The sequence below is a fragment of the Psittacula echo genome (genome assembly GCF_963264785.1).
Source record: "Psittacula echo genome assembly, chromosome: 2".
Classification (NCBI taxonomy): Eukaryota; Metazoa; Chordata; class Aves; order Psittaciformes; family Psittacidae; genus Psittacula; species Psittacula echo.
The window spans coordinates 45,908,303-45,925,653 of NC_137737.1; the positions used below are offsets into that span (position 1 = coordinate 45,908,303).

General features: G+C 38.1%; 1 protein-coding gene across 8 annotated transcripts in view; it reads right to left on the bottom strand.

The window, feature by feature from the left end:
* PARD3 (par-3 family cell polarity regulator) overlaps window positions 1–17,351 on the bottom strand; it is a gene marked incomplete at both ends in the record, with an annotated part of 466,908 nt that overhangs the window by 191,422 nt on the left and 258,135 nt on the right. For 5 of the 8 annotated variants that reach the window (XM_080611294.1, XM_080611295.1, XM_080611293.1 and 2 more), the window contains 2 exons: window positions 7,527–7,655; window positions 9,192–9,331. In XM_080611294.1, coding sequence (XP_080467420.1) covers window positions 7,527–7,655; window positions 9,192–9,331 — 269 coding nt within the window. Of the gene's footprint in view, window positions 1–3,074; window positions 3,114–7,526; window positions 7,656–9,191; window positions 9,332–17,351 lie in introns of all 8 variants that reach the window. The other 3 variants (XM_080611289.1, XM_080611291.1, XM_080611288.1) reach the window with 1 other exon arrangement.

Here is a 17,351-nt window from a genome sequence, read left to right on the forward strand (position 1 = left end):
TTGAGAATCTGTATTCTGTGATAGTGTGCAAAATACGAAGTCTTATGCTTTCTATATGCATAGTAAGAAATAACTCAATGATTTCAGGTCACAAATAAATTAAAAAACCCACTGATTTTCAATATTTTCTTTCATTACATCTGTGACCATTCTAATGACTGCATTCAAGTGGCATATTAGTGTAAACCATTTCAAAGTAACAACTACATGAAAGTAATTCTTGAGTAGTAATAATGTATTGATAAATTACACTTTATATTTCAGGATCTACATATAAATTTAGTTTTAGGCTTTCCACTTTTAAGTTGGATGGTTTTTTTCTTTTTTTAATTATAAAGGTGAAATTTTCTTCCATTTTGCCACAAAGTCATAACAATAGCAAAAAAAAACAACCAACAACAAAAAATACAACCATTTTGCCTTTAAATTAAAAATAAACCCATTTTTCACCTCTCTCTCATTTCTATAGCTTTGCTATTTTCATCATGGAGTCTTTTGTTATTTTTTTGCTTTACTTTCTACTATCAAGTCCTTGACACTGGGAGACTAAAACCTCACAGCTAACAGCACAAAGATCAGAGCAGACACAGAAATAGAAATTGCAAGATTAGAAATCTCAAAGACCTGAAAAATAGACAGAGGAGGAATAAACAGGGATTGAGCAGAACCAAGGAGAATAAAGGAAAGCAATGAAAAATACTTTCAATAATAAAAAAAACCCCAGTGTGTGACTGTATTATTAATGTGCAGCTGAGGAAAATTAGTTCTGTAGAACTGGAGTATCACACTTATCCAAAGCAAAGTAGATTGGAAGAAGGGAGGTAAGTGCAAAAGCATTGTGCATCATAATTACCCACTGATACCTTTCACATTTAGTTCACTTTTTATTCCCACCCAGTAGTAGGCAAATTTGTTCCTACTATTGATCACTGTTGCTCTAAGCCTCCAAATAAATAACAAAAAAAAAATCCCACCCCATACTGAATGAAAACCCCAAGACATTATGCAAAAACCCACTTTTGTATTCACCACCTTTCTAGTTTCATTTCCTCACTTATCAAATATGCTTCCACATGTTTCCCAATTCACTTCCCTGTTTCCAAGGCTTGCTAGGGCTTTCTGGTTGTTTGCTTAGAAATCCCTAGCTGTTCATACACTCCCTGTCCATTTTGCATGATCTCCTGACTAACAAGCCATTTTTATCTCACGTCTATAGAGAACAAATGAGAGATCATAGAATCATAGAATAATTAGGGTTGGAAAGGACCTTAAGATCATCTAGTTCCAATCCTCCTGCCATGGGCAGGGACACATCACACTAAACCCATGCCACCCAAGGCCTCATCCAACCTGGCCTTGAACACCGCCAGGGATGGAGCATTCACAACCTCCCTGGGCAACCCATTGCAGTGCCTCACCACCCTCTCAGTAAAGAATTTCTTCCTTATATCCAATCTAAACTTCCCCTGTTTAAGTTTTAACCCGTTACCCCTTGTCCTGTCACTACAGTCCCTGATGAATAGCCCCTCCCCAGCATCCTTGTAGGCCCCCTTCAGATACTGAAAGGCTGCTATGAGGTCTCCATACAGCCTTCTCTTCTCCAGGCTAAACAGCCCCAACTTGTTTTCCTTTGCTCTTTCCTTAGATGAAGTCAGGGTGCTGGTCCCAAAAATGACAGAGACAGTGGAATTTGCTACAAAATATTAACTTTGCAATAAATGAGCAAGTGATTATATAATCACTTTGTAGGCAATCTCCCTAATCTTAATGAGGTTTTGGTGCAGAATTTCACCTCCTAAACCCAGGATACTTTTATAAGGCTGCACCCACAAATTATTCTCAATTGCATTCAATTACAGGCAGAAACGCTGTCCTAGGCTTTGATCTTTGATCTCCTTACATATCAGCAGTCGGTGGTAAGAAACTACGAAAACAAAAACATACATACTCTAATGAGATGTACTAAAAAGATACTCTGAGGCATGCCTGAAACGACGATACACTCCCGATTCTGCAGAGCCCTTACACAGATAACTTTCAAACTAGAAGGACATCAAAAGCCAGAGGGATACAAGTGAATAATGTTACATTCAACTCAAATGCCCATTTTTACAGTTACATTCTATTGGCCTGAAAAAGTAATAGCATCAACCAATGTACTCGAGTATCTCACTGAAATGGCTGTTACATGTCTTTACCTAGTCTTGACTTCCTCTGTATCCTAAACACCATCTCACCATTGCTGCTAACACATTTTGAACCATCTAGACAAGCTTTTTCTGTTTTTCAGCACCAGAACTAACTCCAAATCCCACCACAAATCCTCAAAATTTCTTCATTATTCAATTCAGTATATAATTTGAACTAGGTACCTAATGTGATGGAGCTTCTTGAAATATGTTTTTAACTAAGATAAGTATATCTTCAAGGTAATATTGTTATATCTCATAAAATATTTCATAAAATAAACTTTTTATTTTAAAAAATTTTTTACATATATCAGTATAATGTGCATTAGGACTAATCCTATCCCACTGACTAAAACAAGGTATAGAAACAGTATACAACCTCAATATACAGCCTCACTGACACATCCTATACAAACCTGCTACAGCCTTCAAAGGGTTAAACTCGATACTACTTCCCTACAGGTTCTTAAAAATAACTAACAAACAGCAGTTTGCTATGAGGATACAACTGAGACTTAAATCCAAACCACTTAATTTCTGTGTTTGTATCTCAGGTTTCAGTCATATCATCATCATTTAAACAATTAGTTTTAACAAGTAACCCAAGCTAACAGTCTACTCTTATCATTCCAACTTTAGGCCTTTAGCTGTGTATAAAAGATGTAATTTCAAATAACACTTGAACATACATTATAACTGAATTGTATATAATATTCAAACAGTATTTGAAATTACATCAAAAATCACATTTAAATTGTAAAGCTAGAGAGAGCCATCTACAGTATATACGGTGAAAGGAGGATCTGTGAAACTTTGATGGAGAAGTGCCATATCAATTTAAAAACATTTGGGAGTCTTCCAGTATGGAAAAGACAAAGCTCTTACCGTTTCCTTTGGAATATGTGACTGGCTTTGTTCTGCATTCTAAAGGAAGTAAAAAAAATAAATAAGAACACGACTACATACAACATATACTATCTATCAGCAGGGGGATAAACAAAGGCTCCAATTCTGATGTGAAGTAGTAATGGCAAAGTGAAGAGCGTTTGTCACACCTCTGATTCAAAATTGTCTAAATTTGAAGTAAATGAGTAAAAAAACCAGTAAATGAGAGGTGAACAAAATAACCTCCAGCGACCTTAGGCCAGTGCACCTGACTTTATCTAGCTATGAGGGAGGTGGCTATTTGGCCAAGGAAGAATCACAGCTGCTTTCACCATTTTCTGACTGGTGGAACACCCTCCTTCAGGGATGTTCTCCCTTGGCCTTTCCCTTCTGCTTTGAATTTTTCAGAGAATGACCTCAGCAATCCAGATGAATCCTACCAAATATTTTAAACAAGTATCTAGTTTTTAAAGCATCCATTCTCATTTTTACAAGGATTCCCCTTTTGAGTGTATTCAGACCTATAGCACAGGATACTCCAGGTCAGAAGGGTGCCTTCAGTCCACAACAGAAGGGATCCTCCTATACCTTGCGTTCCTCACCTGTGTCTTAGGGCACATAAGGCAAACCTAAATAATTGGAAAACCTTTCTTCATCCCCCAACTAATTCTGGAAACACACATAAGGAACTATTGCTCTTCCCAGCCCACATCCACCCATATTAAAAACAGTTTAAGCACCTAGGAGCCACCTTGCTGCTGGCTGGATGAGCACTTGAGTGCTAACCAGCTATTTCTTTCCATTCAGCTGGGCCAAAATAAAATGCTAGGGTTTACCGGACTCTTGCTTTGGGCTATATTGCAGATTTTTACAGATATTCAGGTGGTTAAGCACAAAAATGTAGTGGCAAAGGAGTAACAAGAACACCCACCTATCTTTAACCTGCTGCTTTAACCTGCTGCCAACAACCAGCAAGAATAAAATCATGAGGAGCTAGCTACTAGCCATATATAAAGAACCTACATATACAAATGGGCACATTAACTTTAAGTGTACTGGAGACTAAACTCTGTCAGATAGTCTCTGCTGATACTGAGAACACAGCTCAAAAGCTAAATAACCCAAGTCAATCCTTCAGTGGATTCACATAGTCAGTAGCACGCTCTAAGAAAATCCTTCACAGCAAGTTATGTACAGATATGTGAGGTAACTACAGTATTACAGGAGCTCTACTTAATAAGAATAATCCTCACCCCCTTCACAAAGTGGGGGGGCAGGGAGGAAAGATTTTTTTATACAATCTGCCCTTACACTGATGTGGACAAGCCCTGATATATATTTATTTATTTATATTTTTATATATATATATATATATTTAATTAGGTAACTCTGGAAGCAATAAAATACTTTGTATTCTGGAGATCGCACTGGTGAGAAAAGTTGACTCCTGTCAATTTCATTTTATTTCCTGCTTCCACATTTTACTCACTTTCACCATGATCTCCTGGATGATGGTTCTCCATCATACACACACTCCCTAACCTGACCACACAAGCTACAAAGATCCTATACTAACCTAAATGGGCTCAGCTTAACATTCCGGTATGTTTTAGACACAATTAGATGGTTTTGTAGGTTGCTTCCAGACAATAACGGCAACATTCACAAAGACATTAAACTCCACAACTCTCCTGAAAGTTTACTGTCTTTGTTTTACTTATAAAGAAACCCAAGGATAAGTAACTTTTCAAAAGCCATTCAACAAGCCATAATCCAGAACATAAAATCTAAACACCTCTTTTATTGGGATTACTATCTGTACAAATGTTGGCAAATATAAAATGGTTTTAATACTGAGTGCTCCTCGGCAAGCAAGAGCAAGCCCTGCTCTTTATGAGATGGATAATATGAAATAACATGGTTTTATGCGTATGGTTTCTGAGACACATCTCATTCAGTTAATATTTAAAGCACACAAATGTAGAAAATATGACAGAAATAGGGGAAGGATGCAAAGACAAATTGTTCTTAAGTCGCCAAAGAAGGTCTGCTTATGAAAACGATGAACTGACATGATTTCAGATCATTCCCCTCCTTCAACATTAACTTTCCTTTTTTTTTTTTTTTTTTTGTTACATAAATCTAGTAAAAGGTGATGAGAGGAGCTGGTTGAAAAGTCTTATTCTTTCCTTTTAGGATTATCTCTTACCAGAGAAGATCGAGCAGCCCTTATGATGAGTATTAATTCAACACCTTCCCCAGCAATTCTGCTCCTGCTATTTGACAGCTGTCAGCAGAACACACCTAACACTTCTTCATGTCAAAATGCAAATAAACAAATCCTTATGCATCAGAGGATCACACGCATGTACTGTCAGATCCTCACAATATCATTTTTTCAACTAGAGCTACAGGAACGTACACCAGTTCAGATATGATCACTGACTACATAGTGCAGAGCCTATCAACTACCTGACAAAGATACGATGAGATCTGGCTTCCCTATGCTGGTGTTGCCAAAATAGAATCATAGAATCCTAGAACCAAGTAGGCTGGAAAAGACCTTTAAGATCATCAAGTCCAACCTTTACCGCAGGACTGCATAGTCCACCACTAAATCACATCACTAAGGGGCTCATCCACATGGTTTTGAACGCTTGCAGGACAGTGATTCCACCATGGCCCTGGGCAGCCTGTTCCGATGCCTGAGCACCCTCCCTGTGAAGAAATTTTTCTTAATATCCAATCTAAATCTCCCCTGGTGCAGCTTGAGGCTGTTATCTTTGTCTTATCACTTGTTACTTGGGAAAAGAGACCAGCCACATCCTCCTTTCAGGCAGTTGTGGAGAGCAATAAAATCTCCCCTGAGTCTTCTCTTCTCCAGACTAAACAGCCCCAGTTCCTCAGACGCTCCTCATCACATTTGTGCTCCAGGCCCTTCATCAGCTCCGTTGCCCTTTTCTGGACCCACTCCACTTTGCTAGTCCTGGCCCCAGCATCTCCTCCACAAGAAGCTACTGCCCCTTTTCCAAGGCAGGGTGAGCCTGAAGGCAGCAGAAGCAGCAGGGAGGCTACTGAGGTTGAACTCTAATTTAAAGGGGCTGATTTGCTGTTAGTTTTAAAACTACATCCAGTATTATTATTAAATCTCTCCATTACTCACAATGTATCTTTTTTTCACAATTATTTAAAATATCATGTTAAATTATGGATCATAACTTCATATTGCTACAGAAATAATATACACAAAATTAAGACATTTTGTTACTTCTAAGTTTATTTAGAAAACTTTAAAAGCATTTTCATTCACCTTTATGTAAGATAGCAATACCGTGAAAGTTACATCATAGGAACTTATAAATCAATCGCTTTCCCAATTCCAGTAATAAGGTAGGGTATAATATAATTTCAAATTGTTCATTTTTCTTCATTTGATGACAACTTTCCTTTCAGTACCTTAAGTCATGTTCCAAGAATATTAAAGTGTGTTTGTTTTGCAACCTTCCCCAACACTTTGACTTCCTAGGTTTAATCATAGTTTTGAAAAGTAAAAAGCTAATGTTGAATGTCATGAAATGGCCAAATGAAAATTCATTCCCTTTGCATTCAAAATAACACAATTCCAACAGAAAAACGAAGCAATCAATTCATCATACTTATTTTTGTCACTTATATTTGTCTATCTTAGGATAATGCAGCCAAATAAGTTATTTTTAGAGCTATTATATAGTTATGATAATACAAATAATAAATAACTTCAGCAGTTTAATTGAATACAGAACAAAGTAAGACTGCTACATTCACAGTCTACCTTTTCATAACAGAAATTATCTTGAATAATTATCAGAGAAATATCGGTATATACTATGCAAGTGGAGCAGGTACAGTGTGAAACATTTTATTTCCATTTCATGTGAGTTTCTCAGAAACATTTCCTGAATTGCCCTGCTAAATTAATAACTGCAGGGTTTCCATTCCACAGAGATTGCATTTATATTCAAAAAAGGGTATTATTTCTTGTATGTTCTAGTTTTAGATAGAAAGGTATTTACATATCCTGTTTTGGCATAATATTATCTGTTCTAAAATAATTTAGTGAGCAGGTAGTGGGACAAATGGCAGGATTTCAAACATAGATTTGTCTATAAGAAAGATATGAAATAATCTACTTGTCTGCATGCATCCAAACAAAGTCCATCCTATAGCTTCTTCTATAATAAACATTTTCACTCAAAATAAAACTCTCACTTATACATTATCAACATTATCTGCTAATTCCATCAGCAGATCTTTAAGAGAATAAAAAACATTCATGTAAAATGTTCTAAATAAAGCAAAATATCTTCTTTCTCCTATATTCAGTGCATGGCAAGGCACGTACTAGCAAGTGACAAGATCAAATCATTTGCTTATATTCATCTAAATCTCTTAGCTGCTCTCTATTTTACGCACCAGTTCCCTTGGATGGAATGTTTCTTCCTGTCGAAAAATCAGAAGGCCGACGGTCCCTCCCATCTTGGTGCTTCGCAGCAAGGACACAACTTCTTCTTGAGTTTTGCCTGTTAAATCAACTCCATTTACCTGTGACAATGGAAAAAAAGTAGAAATTCATACCAAAAAGTCAGGTGAATCATATTGGATAGCATTAAACAAACTTCACTGAAGCAATCTGCTTATTGCCAGTACAGCTTCCACTTAATAGAACTAAAGATGCATTCTTCACATACCAACACAAATACAAGCAACAGTATACTTTTTAGCAGCAACAGTATACTCCAGTATAGGCTAAAGCCAACTAATTTCACCTACCAGTATTTTTTACGAGAATTTCTGTATAAAGTCCTTTGGCAAATCAATGTATGTTCTAAAACTGGTCCTGTTTCCACGTCTTAGTGTTACACGTGTATTACAAATATACCATGCACCACAAATTGTGTCAAAAGTAGAAAATATTTTTTTCCCCCAAATAACTTTGGGGTAGTTACTCTTTGTTTTGCCTTTTTTCAGCAGCCCAATCCCTGGGCCTCCACATACCACTTATCAGGACAGAAAGGTATAGATATACACAGGTAAATTTCCACTGTATGAGCTAACTTGATCAAGTGAGAAGCCAAAGAAAGATAGAGATTTCTCAAGCCTACCTATTCAGAAACATTCTGGAAATGCAAGGCAAAATAACAAATAGTGTTAAGCAAGGGAGCATGATGATCAGAAGTCAGCAAACCATCTTTTTTCTTCCCCTCATACGACATCACAGCTTACACAGTTGAGATGCTATAATTGTCACCTTAAATGCTTCTCAGTCCCCTTCTACCCAAGCCATCTGGGTTACAGTAATTACAGGGGACTATCCTCCAGCAACAATTCAGGCTGACTTTGCCAATTTTGCAGTAAAGTGAAGTTAAGACACTGAGAGGCAGTTACAGTCTCAGCTGCGCCTCTCCAGTGTCGTTTGGTTTAGGGATGGTAATGAAGAGCTGTTGGTGGTAACATCTTGTATCACTCCAGCTAGATTTGCAGGAAGATTGCTGCTGTGCTTGTATCTAAGAGAAATTTCATTCCCTTGAGGACATTCTCCCTTCAGAAGGGAAGTGGCCTTGATTCTCTGTAGTACTACCCTCCCCTTATATTGACCCGTCCAGTTTATTCACTAAACTTTCCAGGGTATTGCTTTCCATATTTGCCAACATCTTCAAAATTTCTGGTCTGTCACTCTGTGCTTATTTAATACTATTTTTTAGGTAACGATCACTTTGCTTCAACTTATTCCTAAATAGCAATGCAAGACTATGAAACTCCATTCACATATGAACAGGTAAACTCATAGTTTTCATAGTAGGTCCAGCTCTGTTATGTATTGAAAATGCCAAACACCTGATCTGTTACCAAAAAACAAAAAAAAAAACCAACCAAACAAACAAACAAAAAAAACAACCACAAAAAAAACACAAAAAAAAAAAAGAAAACCAAAGCTGAAAAAAACCCACCCCAAAGCAAAAATAAGGAAAAATAGAAGAAATTTTTTCTTAAACCATCAACTACTGAAAGACTTTGGAAGTGAACTAGTACGTGGGCTCATGCCAAAACACAGACAAACACCATCTAATACTTCATCACCTCAATTAATCGGTCTCCAGCTTTTAGTCTCCCATCTTGAATAGCTGCACCTCTCGGAAGGATGTTTTTCACATAAATTGGAGCAGAGCCACCAACTGGGACATCTCTTGAAGTAATGCTAAAGCCCAAGCCTTCTGTACCTGCATAAAGAATGTAGAATATTACTCGTTAAATGCACATTTATATTACATATTATTTTTATCCAGCAGAATGTATGTATACCTCACTGATACAATCCATGAAAATACATATATAAGATGTAAGAATTACTGCACATCAAAAAAAGAGAAAAAAGGCATATATAGGAACGCTATGGTCGAAGCATTGAGTCTTGGCACAGGTGGCTCAGCAGGCCCTCCTTGCAACTTGCTGTTCTGACAACTTTCAAGCCATTGCCATATTTCCAACTTTCTATTTCAGATGAGCTGAGTGACAAGAAATCAGAACAAAGCATATCTGATATCCTATCACTGTCTTCCCCATTGTCAATCCTCATCTCATCCATGATCCTTTCTTTCTCTTTTGCAATCCCTTCAGCAATGTCAGTTGGCCGACACTGCCGGCCATGAGGCTTTGCTGGCTCATTTATGGACACCGTGGACACTTAGGGGCAGGTGACAGTCAGAACCAGAGATCAGTGGTCTAATTTCTCTTGCTTCAAGGTACCTCAGGCAGTTTTCTGTCAACAGCTCCCCTGCCTGGGGCTTTACCCTGGCTCTCACTGCGTTCCACCTCACATTCTGCTACATAGGGAGTACAGCCAGGCTGCCTTTTCTGAGGTACTGTTGTGCATCCAGGTGACCAGCTATGCTTGGCTAAGACTGACTGAGGCAAAACAGAGACATTTAAGATGATCTGGAGAAATACAGAGAAGGGGTCAGAGAAATTATGCCCACAACTCATTACTGAAGTGTAACTTAGGACCCTACCAATTCTGGGATGCACAAGCTGAGAGGACAAACCAGCCTTTCTTACTATGCAGAAAACTCATTTGTGATCCTCTTTTTAATGCGATCCGTCCAGTGTTATCAACAACCTTTGAAACTCAACATTGAACACCCATCCCCCCAGCACTGCACATTAGGTGTATTTTGTAGGACACAATCTAGCATGAAACCAGACAGACATTCAGTGGACAATATTCCTGACTGTCAGCATCTACAAGTTCAACATGAAACATCTCATGTAGACATCATATGTCAACATACGTCTACAGTTCAAATTCACTACCTAGGCATATGCATGTCCAACCTACATTTGATCTACTACGGAAACTTGCAGTTAGGACTCAGCAATATCAGATAAGGTCCCTAAAAGTTGCACAACATACCCCTTTGCATAAAATCAGAGGGACAGACAGAAGCTGAGCTTCTACGCAACAATCCTCAGCTATGAGCTCTGGGAAGCTGAAAACAACCTATGTGAAAAATACAACACTACAGAACCATTTGAGGATTGTATTGGGTTTGCATGATGAGGTTTTGGTAGCAGGTGGGCTACAGAGATGGCTTCTGTGAGAAGCTTCCCCCACATCTGATAGAGCCAATGCCAGCTGGACCTGCCACTGATCAAGGCCAAGCTCATCAGTGATGGTGATAGTGCTTCTGGGATAGCATATTTAAGAAAGTGGGGAAATAACTGCTGTTATGTGAAACAGTAACCGGAGAGAGGAGTGAGAATGCGTGAAACAGCAGCTCTGCAGACCCCAAGGTCAGTGAAGGAAGAGGGAAAGAAGGTGTTCCAGGCGCCAGAGCAGATTCGCCTGCAGCCTGTGGTGCAGCCCATGGTGAGGCAGGCTGTGCCCCTGCAGCCCATGAAGGTCCATAGTAGAACAGAGATATCCACCAGTACAAACTGGAACACAAGAGGTTCCACTTAAACTTGAGAAGAAACTTCTTCTCAGTGAGAGTGACAGAACATTGGAACAGGCTGCCCAGGGAGGTTGTGGAGTCTCCTTCTCTGGAGACATTCAAAACCCGCCTGGACACATTCCTGTGTAACCTCATCTAGGTGTTCCTGCTCTGGCAGGGGGATTGGACTAGATGATCTTTTGAGGTCCCTTCCAATCTCTAGCACACTGTGATACTGTGATACCTGCAGCTCATGGAGGACCTCACACTGGAGCTGGGGGATGCCCAAAGAAGGCTGTGACTCTGTGGGAAGCTCACACAGGAGCAGGCTTCTGGCAGGACCTGTGGCCCCATGGAGAGAGGAACCTGCACTGGAGCAGGTTTGGTGGCAGGAGCTGTGACCCTATGGGGGACCCAAACTGGAGCAGTCTGTTCCTGAAGGACTGCACCTATGGAAGGGACCCTAGCCTGGAGCAGGGCAAGGGTGTGAGGAGTCCTCCCCTGATGAGGAAAGAGCAGCAGAGACAAGTGTTTGATAAACTGACTTCAATCCCCATTCCCCATCACCCTATGCTGCTGGGGAGGGGGAGTAGGAAGTAGAGAATTTGGAAAAAAAGATGAGCCCAGGAAGGGAGGGGGGGAGGAAAGGTGTTTTAATATTTGGTTTTAATTCTCATTACCCTAGTCTGATTTGATTGGTCAAAAATTAATTTTCCCAAGTTGAGTCTATTCATGACAGGAACCGCTGAGTGATCTCTCCCTGTCATTATCTTGACCCATGAGCTTTTCCTTATATTTTCTCTCCCCTATCTAACTGTGAAGGGGAGTGACAGAGTAGCTTTGGTGGGCACCCGGTGTCCAGCAAGGGTCAACCCACTACAAGGTTAAAGCCTGAATTAGTTTCTGTCTTACTATTCTCCATGTTCATTCTAAGTCTACTTTTTTACTGAGCAGATTAAAATTCACATGTGAAAAGGAAGCAGGAGTCCAATACAGTCATCAATAGTCTGCACAGAGATTTCCAAAATCTGCACAACTACATTTGGTCAAAATTTAGTACAATATATTTTATTATCAAGATGGTAATCATATTAAGAAGAAAACTGATATAGGTGACAGGGCTGGGGATGACATAACCTTTCAAAATACGCATTTTAAGCGTATGTAAATCCTCACATACATACAGCATGTGCATGCAGCTCATATTGTTCAGGAAATTTGGATCAAATCCTCCAGGCTAACTATTGTGAGACAACCTCCCTTCCTTCTGCAGCACTCAGCATAGGTGAAAAGCTATGAAAGTCTTCATCCATTTTCAGGTTGATATAAAATTTATCACTGCTATTACACAGAGATGAAAAAAAAAATATTAGATCTCATAACATCCATATTTTACTTTAGAGACCTCACAATTTTAATGATGCTTCAAATGTTCATAGAGCTTTTTAGCTCCTTGCAAAATGTAAAGATGACCCATGTAAGTTGCTTTTTTAAGTCTCATCTCAGCTTTTTATGGAATTTATCTTTCTCTTATTTTTAGAATTTGTGTTGAATACTGCTTTTTAGGTACAGGTTTTGTCTGCTAAAATTTCTAAAGCAATATCAGAACATGACTGCACACCCAGGACAGTATTTCATTATTAATAAGCTTAATCCCCATAGCCTGATTATGGCATCATTACAGATGTCTGGTTCACACACTTCACTTTAAACCCCCATGGAAAAAACAGAAGTTGAAATGTTCAGATTACAAATGCACAAAGGATATAAATTTGGGCTGTGGCATTTTCTGCTGTCAAATCTCCCGCAAGCCTTTACCAAAGCCAGCAGAATGCCACAAATCCACACTGAGCCCAGATATTAGCAGGAGAAAATTCTAATTACTTGTTTCTGTGGAAAGAAGGGGCCTCATCTCTTCTGTTTCACTATGCTGTTCTGTACAGCTTTGCATGAGGCAGCTTTCGGGTGTCATTTTCTTTTTGCCTTTTTTCTGCTTCAATTTACTATTCATGCACTTTAGCTGCCCTTAGCTGTATAGTACAGCTTCATAAACTCCTATGCTTATCATATATAAATTAGAAGTTCACAATACTGGGAAATAAATAGATACATTCAACCGAGGCGAAAAATAAACACGACTTCTGTGACTAGATTGATTTTAGTTTTTTTCTTTTTATACACTTAACTGATTTAAGTTATCTTTATGCACTTCAGTTCTCCTGTTGATAGAAATAAGAACTTAGTATCTCCCTGCTGCTAAAATGTTTTCAATTCTTAGGGTGAAAAACTCCATTATAATAATGAGAGAACTGTGCAAACATACTGCAGACTCCTCTGGTATCTCTGATTTATACTAGCAATATGGGAGAAACTGGACACATGTACAGGCTGAACCAGAACGTGAGTAGAAAATAGAAGGAATTTCCATCTTTCTGAAAACACAGGGGTCATTCTACTCAAAGCCAGAAGCTTTACTTTGCAAGGTCTAGATTGCTTAAGCTATGTTCAACTTCTCTTTTAGAGATTTTTAAAAAGAGAAAGGGTAGAAAACATCTTCCTTCTGCTATAGCTGTCACCTCTGACAATGATCAGCTAACACTGATTGACAATAACATTTTTAAGTTACCCACTAATTTGTGTAGTTCAAATTCTTAGGCTTCTTTGATAAATCAGTAGCTCTCTCGACAAGTGAGAGCTCCCCTTTTTTCTTGACTGTGATGCTGAACACACCTTCTAAATTCACATTACCCTCAAGAGCTCAGTTGAGCTGAAGACAAAGTAGTTTTAAGTGAATAAAAAAAGCAGTTACGATAGTAAAAGAACTATGTTGTACAAACAGAAGAGGGACATATTTGAGGTTTCAGTTGCTGTTTTAGATGAAAAATGTTCTAGTAGCATTAAGGCAGGGGAGATGACAAGACATACTTTCATGTAACTTAGCATATTCAAAATTAACATCGTCATCCTATTTAGGATCAGACTGATCACAAACTGATGGGATGTTAAAAAATTTATTAAATCTTACTAGAGGTGGCTAGGCTTTCTGCTATCTCCCAGTGAAGAAGTATTAAATTTCTCACTAATGCCAGGATTATCTTCTTGATTGTGGAAAGAGTATCTCTGGCATAAAGTTTCTGTCTTTCTAAGGCTTGTCTGCACAAAAAATTGTGTACTTCTCATCCAGCACCAGCTACAGGTCCGAATTCTCAGCAGCAAAATGAACTGCTGGGTAGAAACACTGCCAGCACAAGAGAAAAATCAAGTACAACCTCTGCACTACTTCCAGTGTTTTCATGTCCCTCTGAAAGTGACATCAGTCCAGAGACCCAATAAGGAACATTTGAAGGACCTACACTGTCAACTTCTTAGGACCTATACTGTCAACTTCTTAGGACCTACACTGTCAACTTATTAGGATACATCTCGTACAGTTATCTTCCCTTTCAGGATTGCAAGCAGAGCTAGAAGTAAGTTATGCCTTTCTCTCTCCCCTAAATTAAGAAAATGCAGATGAGTTCTCAGGTACTTCAGTACAGATCTCCTTAAATTAAATAATAATAACAATCATAATCACCACCATCATCATCTCACTTCTAAAACAATAGAAAATGTTGATAACCAGACAACTGGGCGACAGATTTGTTAGTACTTATGCAAGAAAAGCAGAGAACATTTCAGAACAATCTAAATATGGAAAATCCATGTGGGTGAACAGTCCTCTGAGGGAATAAAGGATTGTGCAGATTATTTATGAAAGACAAAGAACACACTCTGCCTTTCCTAAGTGACACATTTTTATGTAGTTAAGTGATTGGGAACAACTCTTTTTTTCTCCAAGCAAAGCTCAGACCTCTCAGAAAGATCTTTGATCAACCTAATAGAAGCATTCTTCCCTTTTTGCTACAGCCTACTAACAAAGTGATCAGAAGTGTTTCTAAAAAATGGGAAGATGAAACCTGATACAGTTTACTTTTCTTCAGAGGCTAATAATACCCAAAATTATTTGCTTCTCCTTTTGAATCTCATTTCTCAAGGTCACTTCAGTAATTTAGGAATGCTTCATTTCAAAAGTGACAAAAAGCCCTACTGCATCTGAACAGGAATTCTAAAATCAGTCTAAGACAACACATCACTTCAAAAGAAATTTTAAAAAATTCAAAATGTCAATTTGAAGTCTGGCTCAAGAAATTGTATGGGAAAACAGGCAAATATGATGAAAAATGCATGTAAATCTGTACACTTTAGATACATGATACAGACAAGTTCAGGGTCCTGTCTTGTACGCTCTGTTACATAAACACAAGTAAAACAAGTAATCACCCTCATATGTGCTTTACTCCATAGCAAATATTATGCAATTTTAAATTAGTGCACTTCCAGACTTTCCCCTGCACATTATTTGTGTTTCTAATGATTTCTTGCAGGAAGGAACATAGGTACCTCAGGGCTAACTATCACTGTGCCATAACCCTGAATGCCCAGTCACGTGATGGGACTTGCAGCATTTAAGCTTAGCTCTGTATATAAGATAGAGCATTATTAAACCATCAAGCCAAACGGGAATCCAACAAGAAATTCTGAAGAGCAACAAGTCTCGTAATCCTCCTCACATCTACAATTTAACTCCTTTTCTCTGCTGCATTCCACAAGGGTGTCTCCCTCCTCCCAGGACTCACCTAGAACACAGCTTCTATGTCATTTCTGTGATGCACTTGGTGATTCCTACAGCTTTCATGCTGTACAGTATCCTGCAGCTGTGTCACTCATTTCTTTCTCTTTAAGCTATACTATTTTGTAGAAGACAAAAATTCTTTGGGCCATAAAGGGGGAGATGATTGCAACTCCCATGGCTGGTAGTTAAGTTGCTCTCTGAAAGCGGGGAGATGTGGACTGAAGTCCTCATGCACTGAATGCTTCAGACAAAAAACAGCATAATATTTTCTGGAACTAGGACCAACTTAAAAACCAAGAGCTCGGTTTTGATATTTTACCTCAAGAATTATATGTTTAATTTAGCCAAATAAATATGTAGCTATAGATAGAAACGATCCGATGCAATGAACATTATACTTAAGGGCTAACAAATAAAACTAAGCTAATTTTACAACTGAGTACTTCAGGCTGGTCTTAGTACAGCAGTTTCATATATACTTATTATATACATATATACTTAGTTTCATACATACTGTCATAAACAGTATATATGAAACCTGAGTAATACAGTGTGCAATTAAAAAGCAGTCTTTTCAATGCTTTAGCAGGTATCAGGCTAAACACTGTGAGTTACTCAGTGCTCAAAGACTAAGCTTTAGAATCATTTGTTGTATAATTGGTTATTTATTATTTAATAAGTGCTGGATTAAATTTCTCTCAATTGCACTGGCTCGAACTCTTGCAGTCAAATTAAAAAAACACTCTGGAATGGTCCTGGTGTATATGAGGTCAAAATTTGTTCTAACACTCTGTGTGTTGTATCAGTGGTCTTACTTTCTCTATATATTAGCTGTAAAGAACTATTTTTATTTATTTATACTTCCTGTGTATCAGCCTACACCAAAACACATGCAAACACAGTCTGACTGTCATGTCTTGCACTATCTTAATTTGTGTGAGCTATTAAGCTAGACTGTTATACAGCCTTAATGGCATTAGAATATCAGCAATAACCCCTACATCTATATGCTAAAAGTTCAGGCCCTGACCTTTAAGGAAAGATAAACAGATATCCATTTTCATTTAGAAAAGCCAACAAACATTCTGCATTGACTGAAACATATGACTGACCTTCTCGTCTGACTTTATTAAACTGCTAAATCCTATGAAAGATCAGGTTATTTTAAAATGCCAAAACAGCAATAAATATTAAGAAATCATAATTACAGAAGCACATACTGTAGGGTTATCTTACCATGTCATTTTGTATAATAAAGCTCATGCAATATACACAAACATGGCTGTAATAAAGTAGGTCTGTCTGTATTGATAAAAAGTCAATTCTTATACACTACAACAGTAACCAGAATGCACAGGTTAAATCCAAAGTGAATTTCAAGATGAAGCTTTACATGCTGGTATGCCTTAATGCACCCTACAAGGAGTTTTTAATCTAATGATGGTAATTGGTGATTTAACTGCTGTCTGTTAGCTACAAAGAAAGCACGTTTGTTAAATATCTATAAAGCCCGTATTATTACAACATCCTTCATTAGAAATAATCAAAGACAATCAACATCCCTATGCACTCATATTTATAACAACTACTTGGGGGCATCCTTAAGTGTTTCACTTCTTTTCTTTCTCCACATGTATG